Genomic DNA, 8,876 nt, shown 5'->3' with positions numbered 1-8,876 from the left:
AGTATTTCTTTTGTGCTATCATTTTAATAGAACTCTTCAAGCATGTCAGCCTTGCAACTACTCAACCCGCTGAACCCAGCACACATGAATAAGCAGCCAAAACTTAACTGAACTGGTCTGTGTTTTTCATTGCAAGTTGGAGAATGATACTGGGATGAGGTCAACATAGGGACAAGCTGATGGTCTTCTGTTGTTCTCCTTTTATAACATGGTAGTTAACAGTATATAAAATAGTGTTTTGTGCCTCAAGTGCCGCCTTGCAACTCTGTGAATGTTTTCAGATCTCATCCATCTGGATACCAGAGTTAGTCTGTATCTTTGCAGTAAGTAGCAGATGTGTGTATTCAGGCACTACATCTGTACAGTTTATCAATGCAGCTTGCTAACCACAGTTACTAGTGTTAGCTGATGACTTAACCTACATTCTCAAATATGGTAACTTCCAGCTAAACAGGCAAAAATGAAGCAATTATAATAAAATGAATGTGGCTTTCAAAACGCATGCTATGACCATCTTTATTATACAGTTTACAGTTACCCTCCAAGTATACCAAAATGCAAAATTAATAGGACTGTTTCATGCATGTGAAGCATTATAATGATATGGTATTGCACTGTGTTAACTGACAGGATTTTATAGCCAGCTGGCCTTCGCTTTAACAATTAAGGAAACAAAACATATTATTATTCAGGATCTAAAAGCTTGAATTTTAAAGATCTTGATTTAGCCCATCCTTTACATTTGACACTTTAAGTTTTAAAGTTTGCAGTTCTTACACTTTTGACAAAGGAAAACTCTCTTGCTGCAGGATAATCATCTGCAAATGGATTTTTATCACAAACTGACAACATTGTTGTTAGCCCTTTATAAAACAGAAAAATATAAAATGTCTTATACAATAATTTCTTGGCTTCTACTTATACCTGTGTATGAGGGTGCCTGCGTGCATAAAGAAAACATGATTGCTGTGTGCACAAAAAAATAAGAGCGATCTACAAAGAAAAATGTCTGTGGTTATAGATCTCTTTGATGGTTTTATTTGTTTGAAATTTGCACAATAGAAGAAGAGAAAGTACACAACTGTAAAATGCAGTTCATAATGCATACGCTCCTCTCCGGGTCTTCATTGTTGGTGATACTTTTATCCTGCTCAATCGCCCAAATATAATCATACCCTCTTAATCACAACAATCCAAAAATAATTATGGTTTTCCATCAATAATCTGACACATCTATTCCTTTCTTTCTATAAATCTTTTCATAATTACCACTTGTTCGTCAATTGTTAATTTTAAGATTGGGCTTTTTGTGCTTGAAATATGGCCGAAATCACTAAAAGGCAAATTTTCAAATCAAACTACTCTGTGTGCTCAGAAAGTAAAACAGGGTGTCAACAGGAATATCGGCAGCATTAGAAATATATAAGTGTTATTCTTAATGGCGAATGCCTGCACATTTACCTCAGTGATGAATAAAGCAAAAATGTACCAGAATGATTACAAATGCAACAAATGAGTAAGCAATGTCATCACAGGAAACAGAGAACGTTAAATTACATTAAGAATACAGAAAGCCACTGTTGGCAATCATTTAAACAGTTTTAAACAGCAAACAGTAGTAATAAGGCAGATAACAGATGAGTGTGTGTATGGATAATGAGCATCTTGATATTGGCAGTTTGAAGACTATATAAGTATCCTTAAGGCTTCTATGTCAATGACTGTGTAATGACATTCAATACAAAAGCTGCAGCCACAATGGACAAATACACTCTGAATAGGCACTGATTAAAAGTTGAGACTCAGCTCTCCAAGCTTAAAATACCTAAATACTACAACATATAGTAAGTTAGCAAATGCACACATTTTACCAATATAGTGGCAGCTTCTTGAAACCCGTCACTGTACACTATAAAACATCCTCAGTTAACTACTTTTATTTTCTAATAAGCCAAAAAAAGCAACACAATATGAACATCAACCCTCATAAAGGTGAACTTTTCTCATAAGTAAAATGACTGTGGGGTTAATTATCCAATTTACACGGGAATACTTCTTTAATGACGGCATTTATGTTCATTGTACCTACGCGGACACTTCATTAGGTATATCTGGCTAGCATGGGCTGGACCCCCGTTTGCCTTCGGAACAGCACATATTCAACAAGGTGCTGAAAACATTCCTCAGCTTGTTGCACAAGCTGTTGCTGTGTACAACAGCTTGTGCAACAAGCTGTTGCACACAGCAACAGCTTGTTGCACAAGCTGTTGCTGTGTGCAACAGCTTCACACAGCTGTTGCAGATTCGTCACCTGCACATCCACGATGTGGAGTTCTTAATCCACTGTATCTCAAAGGTGCTCTATTCAATTGTAATGTAGTGGCTGTGGAGCTCATTTGAGTATAGTGAACTCATTGTCGTGTTGAAAAACCAGTTTGAGATGATTTGAACGTCGTGACAGGTCACCTTATCCTAATGGTCGTTTATCATTATTTAAATGATGCTCGTGTGGTAAGGGGCCAAAGTGTGCCGAGAAAATGCCAAATTCTGTCCCCAGTGTAACAGCTGAAATGAACACTCCTCAGACTGAGTAACATTTCTTCAGTCTTTTTTCCCCAATTTTGGTGAGTGTGCCGAAACTGTAGCCTGTTCTTAGTTGACAGGAGTTCCAACCAGTGTGGCATTCTGCTGCAATGTTCAAACTGCATACCTCAGTTTTAAGAAGTGGTTACTGTTGCCTTCCTGTCAGCCTGAATCAGTCTGGTTATTCTCCTGTGACATCAACAAAGCATTTTCGCCCAGAGAACAGCAGCTCACTGGATATTGTCTCTTTTTTTGGACCATTGTCTGTAAACCATGGAGTTGGTGGTGTGGGAAAAATCCCAGCAGGTCAGCAGTTTCTGAAATGCACAGACCAGCTGGGATTCTAGCACAAACAACCGCGCCAACTTCAAAGGCACTTAATCACCTTTCTTCCCCATTCTGATGCTTGGTTTGAACTTCAGCAGGTCTTGTCTACATGCCTAAATGCATTGAGTTGCTGCCATGTGATTGGCTGATTTGGTCTTTAAAAATGAGTTGAACAAGTGTGCCTACTAAAATGAATGCAAACTGTTCTGTTCATTTAACTGTTTTCATCTAACTGAGCTGCTTTTAATTGCATCAAGGCTTCTGCTGCAGTAAACCTTGTTGCTTTGTCTCTATGAGCCATGGCTCACTACGAAACACAACGATGTAGTACTTAGAAGTGGAAAATTACAATAAATCAAACCCCATGATGTTGGAAACCTTGCACAGATTTCCAGGATCATAACTGACCCCACAACTTTCCAATATCCTTGCCACATCAATGTGCCAATTCATGAAAAAAATAAAGTAGTTTTTGCCATTGTGATCTAAAAAATGTTCACAGCAGCACTGAATTTTAAAGTAACAGGTTTGCTATGTGCCTCATTCTTTTAATCTATTTTTATAGTGTACAAGTGAATGGTTTCAAACATAGCTGGAGAGTTAGGTGACGTGTCTATTCACTGCTGCCGAGGCCTTCTGTAGCTATATTAATCTTTTAATATTTAGAGTCCTTTGGGGCTGCAGAGACAAAACACACAGTAAGTTATGATACTTTCATCTACAACCTCTCCCCCTCTTGATGGATACAAACACTTAGATCTACCAAGACCGGCTACCACGATCTGTGGAGACCAGCGACACAGGAATGAGGAAAATCATTTCAAAATAAATACATCAGTAGTTCTATGTAAAAAGAGACAAAGACACTTCTTTCCAGTAGGTTTAAATACTTTAAACTAGACTTGCTGCTTGCTTATTAATGACGTCTGAGCATTTTGGTCAGTTTAGCAAAAGAAAGGGAGTGTACTTAATAAATACTTAATAAATACGGCACATATCGACTTATTGCAGTAAGTTTCATGTGAACCTGAAGCTCTTAACATGTTTAACCAGGTAATTGAGAACAAATTTTTGCTAATTGGATTCAGCAGCTTTCAAAATGAGCCCGAATCAATTTAGTGTGTGAGATGTGAAGATCGCATACTTCATAAAAAGTAAGAAACCAGCTGACTCCAGCTAAACAGCAGGAACCTCTTACAGGCTGCATCGCAAAATGTCATTATCTTACATGAATTTTTGTTTTGCCACAGGGTGACAATTATTCCACTTATTTCCAGTACAGAACAAACATAATGCAGAACTCTAAAACATCCCTTCCTCCAAGATAAATGCCTGAAGCACTGCAGGTGGAAAAAGAGAGGGGAAAAAATCTCACCCACTTTGCATAATAAGACATGAAGGATAAATCTGAAAAAAAATTATTTGAATCATTTCATTTTCTCTTTTTCTTTGCAGTGCACAGCTTCTGTCATTAATCGCAAATTAGGGTGCTTTGATAAGAACCTGAACTGTAGTGTCTCTTTTATGCTGCTTATTTAAATCTTTAAATGTTAAAAAAAAGAGAGTGAAAAACCGCCTGAGGCAATGTTTGACTGAGCAAGTCTCAAAAACAAAGGGAATAAGTTAAAGTCACTTCTACCTTTGATATATTTCAATTCAAATGTCTGACACCGAGTCTGGCTGACAGAAGGTTTTAGGAAATGTATCTGTCTTGGCAAAGTGAGGTTCACAGTCCTCATTAGTGCCAAGACTCTCTCTTTGCCTCTCCCTCTGACTTCTTAAATCCATGAGATATCTTTTAAGAAGTCATAACTACACAACTAAAAGACCACAACAGAAATCTGCTATAGATTTAATATCATCAACGCTCACGGCATCATTTGTGGTCTGCAATAGTGTCTGCCTTTTTCATATACCGTAAAACCTTTTCACCATATAAAAACTCTTTGTTTGACACTCTGTTTGTGTATGCATATATGAAAATCTGCTACGAGGAAGCTTTAGAGACGTCATAGTCCATGATGAGCTGCTTGATATATGAAAGTTTTTCGTGGAGATACTCGCAGTGTTTCTTTTCTTCCCGGTAACCGGGGAACTTCTGTGGAGACAAAAAAAAAAAAAAGTGTATTATTAAAAGAGTTTTACATGGTTTTCCTCTATGTTCACGCCTACAAAACTTACATAGTAGACAGGTGGAAATCCTAAATAGAGCAACTGCAAAAAACCTTCTTAAACTAGTGCCAGCCTACACCATACAATCCACATTCTCTCAAATAAATAAAAAATAAACAATTAACAATAAATAAAACGATTTCTTTCTCAACCACTAACATATTGAGGATCAATCTTAAAGATTGTCTTTGTTTAGTTTAGGTTAACTACTCGCTGTTTAATAAAAGCAGCTTTCACAGAATTTAATTGCTTAAAAAAATCAAGCTATTTAAGCATTGAAATGTACATTTAAGACTATAAGAGCACAAAAAAAGAGGAGCAATAGGTGATAAATCTGAAATAAATCTCAAATATGTGAACTACAAGAAAAACGACTTCAATGTGTCTGACTTACCTTGCGATACTTGTTGTACTTTTCTAGTATTTGGTCTTCCATTGTCTAAATGGTACAAAACACAAAGTTGTTAATATTAGTTTCCACATAGAGACTAACAGTCCAAACTGAGCACTTGCATATCTGCATATATCATGTACCTTATATTCTTGAGTACCAGGGGACAGGCTCTTGATTTTAGAGCCCAGCTGAATGAACATGTGAGTTATGGTGGCAATCCGGGAATGGAGGTCTTTGTACTCATCATACTCAGCGCAGAAATCCTCCTGGTACTGCTCACGTTGCTCTAAACTTGTTATGGGGCTGTATTTTCTATAAGTAGACACAGAAACATAGTGTGTGATAATGTAAAGACCACCACAGAAGATAGAAATAATCTTATGCAACATTGAGCCTTCAAGAGACTCTCTTCCATATGAATTCTTTCCTAGAGATACAATCACAATATTTTTTGTGCAAATTTCTAAACTGCCCATTTCCCTAATTTCGTTTACTTCTTGTGTAGTACCTCTTTCTGCCACGAGATGGTAGCACAAGCCTACAATGTCATCCTACACAGTTTGTTCTTGAATCCTTGTCATCTACTTCATTGAATCACCTTGTTGTTGAATTGTGCTATACAAATAAACTTGCCTTGCCTTGCCTTGCCTAAACAAAAGCAAAAGATTCTAGCAGGTCATCAAAAAATAACTTGAAAACATGTTCAGACTTACAGCACATAATCTGGCTTCTCCTCAGAAACCACAGTATTTGTTATGTCAGGATCTGGAGCAAGAACGTAAGAAAAAGAAAATATCATTAGCTGCAGTCGAATCAGTACAGTCATCCATGTGGATCTTTGCCATTGTCTGAATATTAAGCAATATGTTTTTTTATTTTGCTAAAAGCCACAGTGTGTCTGTGTGTGTGTTCATCTCTGCCTCTGTTCAGACTAGCTAAGAGCCTGTGGGTGTCAGGAGACCTCTAGGCTTAGAGACCCAAGCTGTTGTTGAGTCAGTCAGCCACATAACACACTGAGGACTCAAGAGTGGGAGCTTCAGGAAGCACATACAGTCATGAGATAATACTGTGCTGATACAGCACTGGGTTGCAAGGGGGGACTTCACATGCACTCACCTGCCCATTTATTAGGTACATCTGTTTAACTTTTTGCTAATACGATTATCCAGTTGGATTTAAATGGACGAAACAGCGCCAGTGCCAAAATAAACGAAGTAGTTTAATTTAACACGAGAGGCAGCAATGAAGAAGGGGCATTTAAATCCAGCTGACAGGAATTTGGGGGAATGTTGGATGAAAAAGCAAAACTACAATCACTGACTTAATGATCTGGAAAACATTACAAGATGTTTTTTAGTTTTGTTTTTTTTAATACACAGGGGAAAGAAGGCCTTACTGTCAAGTTTGTCTGGATTCTTCTCGAGCTCATTATTCGTCTTTAACCAGTCAGTCCTATGGTAGTCTTTAAATTTCTCGCGCTCCTTGTCCTTGTGCTTTTTCGATTTCTTCTTTCTGTGCTGGCTGTTGGCGAGCTGTGGCTGAGTGCAGTTGGAGTCACGCTGGGTTGGCTGGAGGCTGCTTACTTTGGGTTCTTGCTCCCTGGTCTCTGAAACAGGCGTGTCAGAAGTGCTAGATAGTTTGTGCATTAGAGGAAAGGAATTATGGCTCCCTGGTAAACCATTTTGGTTATCAGTATGGTTATCTGTCCTTTGAAACTCAGTCTTTGTGTGGAAACTTGGGTTAAGGGAAGGAGTTGCATCATTGTGTCCTCCTTTATTGTTTAAGAGTCCGTTTACAGCTGGCTGCTGTTGTAACCTCTGGTCTGTGAGTTTTTGTCTCTTAGCTGCTAGTCTTTCCTGTGAGTCAAAAGGCACAGGGCGTTTCTAGGGAAACAGACAGGGAAAAACAAAAAATACATCTCTGAAACATTTTCATACAAACTTCATGAATAAACTTTAATTCCAGCAGACAAAGGTAAAGACTAGAGGGCAAAGGGCACACATTTACACTGACGTAAAGAAGCAACATCCGTTCAAAACCACATCAACCACTTTCACACATACTGAAAGGTAAATGGAGAACAATACAGCCATTTACCACTGCAAGATTTTTTGCTATGCTTTGATCCTCTGACGTCCTTAGTACTGATGGGTTTGGTTGAGGATTTCGCGACTGGTTGCCAATATGTGGCTGCAACTTCCTATCAAACAGAAAGAGAGAAAAAAAGCAATCAGACACAACCAAAGCACCTTTGGGAATTTCATAAACACCTAGTCTTGCTGGTTTACAGAAGCCCGAATATGGCCGAGCTTAAAGGTGGAAAAGATTCTCTGTATAGCAAAGACACACAAGGTCTGCCTCTGAGGGCTGACTATACAGAAACACGTGGGAGTGAAAGAAGATGTGCAGGAGACCTTACTTTTCTAATGCGGCGAATAACAAGTGCAAAATGAAGTTTCAATGATTCAGTCATCATCTTGTTATTTATGAGCTAACACCAGTACCACCGGGGAATTAATACATAAGATATATCGGGCATAAAAGTGAAAGGGCACGTTTACGTACAGCACGTTACACAAAAACAAGCTGTTTAATGGGAGCGCATAACTTGCATCCATCTGGGACCCCCTGCCTCTAGCCCACCTGGCCAGCAGCCGGCTGACAAGCTGCTTCTCCTCCTCGTTGTAGCCTGGCCAGTCTCTCTGCACATGCCTGTAGAAGTCATCTCTCAGTGAGTAGCTGCTGTCTTTGGGGTTCAATTTGGCCACCTAAAGAAATATCACACAACACACAATGTTAATTCAAATTCCTATTAAAGTTAGAAAAAATGTTATTTATTAGTTACTCCATGCCAAACGGTGAATTTTAATGTGACATTCACCGTTTTTTTAGCTCCGTTTTTAGTCTCCACCGGCCCCAGAGGAAAGCATCTGCTTCAATAGCAGTTAAATATTGCCATATGTTCAACAGTTAGTCATCAAATTTGTTTGCCAGAAAGTGGTTAGAAAGTAGGGAATAAGAGGTTATTTTTTCCTGGATGACGCACACATTTCTACTTCTTAATTAAGACAGAATTTAAGTCATTGTATTTTGGCTAAAAATCTCAGTCATACAGACTCTGGCTGTTACTGTTAGGAAGGTTGGAGCCCTTTCTGACCAGGCATATGCCTCATTTAATGTCCTCATGTAACAAATCTCTCAGACACACTTCTTTCATCTGATCAGTCATGTAAAAGTGAGGAACATCCATTCTCAGGAAAAGTAGCCAACACCTTTATTTCTTTTAAGCCTTTTGCAGAGAATACAAAGCTGCTGCCTTCAATCTGTTGTGGCGACAGGATTCTGCCATTCAAACACACCCACTGCAGTGACAGAAAGCACCATGCAGATGATTGGAATA

General features: G+C 38.5%; 1 protein-coding gene across 1 annotated transcript in view; it reads right to left on the bottom strand.

Annotated features, from left to right (window-relative positions):
* Positions 1 to 2,254: 2,254 nt before the first annotated feature.
* The window catches only part of LOC308398384 (RNA polymerase II elongation factor ELL-like), a 36,046-nt gene continuing 29,424 nt past the window's right edge, over positions 2,255 to 8,876 (bottom strand). Inside the window, exons 6-12 of the mRNA XM_080884962.1 lie at positions 8,120 to 8,244; positions 7,574 to 7,676; positions 6,873 to 7,359; positions 6,190 to 6,241; positions 5,617 to 5,788; positions 5,477 to 5,521; positions 2,255 to 5,008 (exon numbers count right to left, since the gene is read on the bottom strand). Of these exons, the coding sequence (XP_080741088.1) occupies positions 4,898 to 5,008; positions 5,477 to 5,521; positions 5,617 to 5,788; positions 6,190 to 6,241; positions 6,873 to 7,359; positions 7,574 to 7,676; positions 8,120 to 8,244 (1,095 nt within the window). The 3' untranslated portion in view covers positions 2,255 to 4,897. The remainder of the gene's footprint in view (positions 5,009 to 5,476; positions 5,522 to 5,616; positions 5,789 to 6,189; positions 6,242 to 6,872; positions 7,360 to 7,573; positions 7,677 to 8,119; positions 8,245 to 8,876) is intronic.

Source organism: Rhamphochromis sp. 'chilingali', assembly GCF_963969265.1.
Source record: "Rhamphochromis sp. 'chilingali' genome assembly, chromosome: 6".
Taxonomy (NCBI): Eukaryota; Metazoa; Chordata; class Actinopteri; order Cichliformes; family Cichlidae; genus Rhamphochromis; species Rhamphochromis sp. 'chilingali'.
The sequence above is the reverse complement of the archived record's forward strand: the minus strand, read 5'-3'. Positions and strand labels throughout refer to the sequence as shown.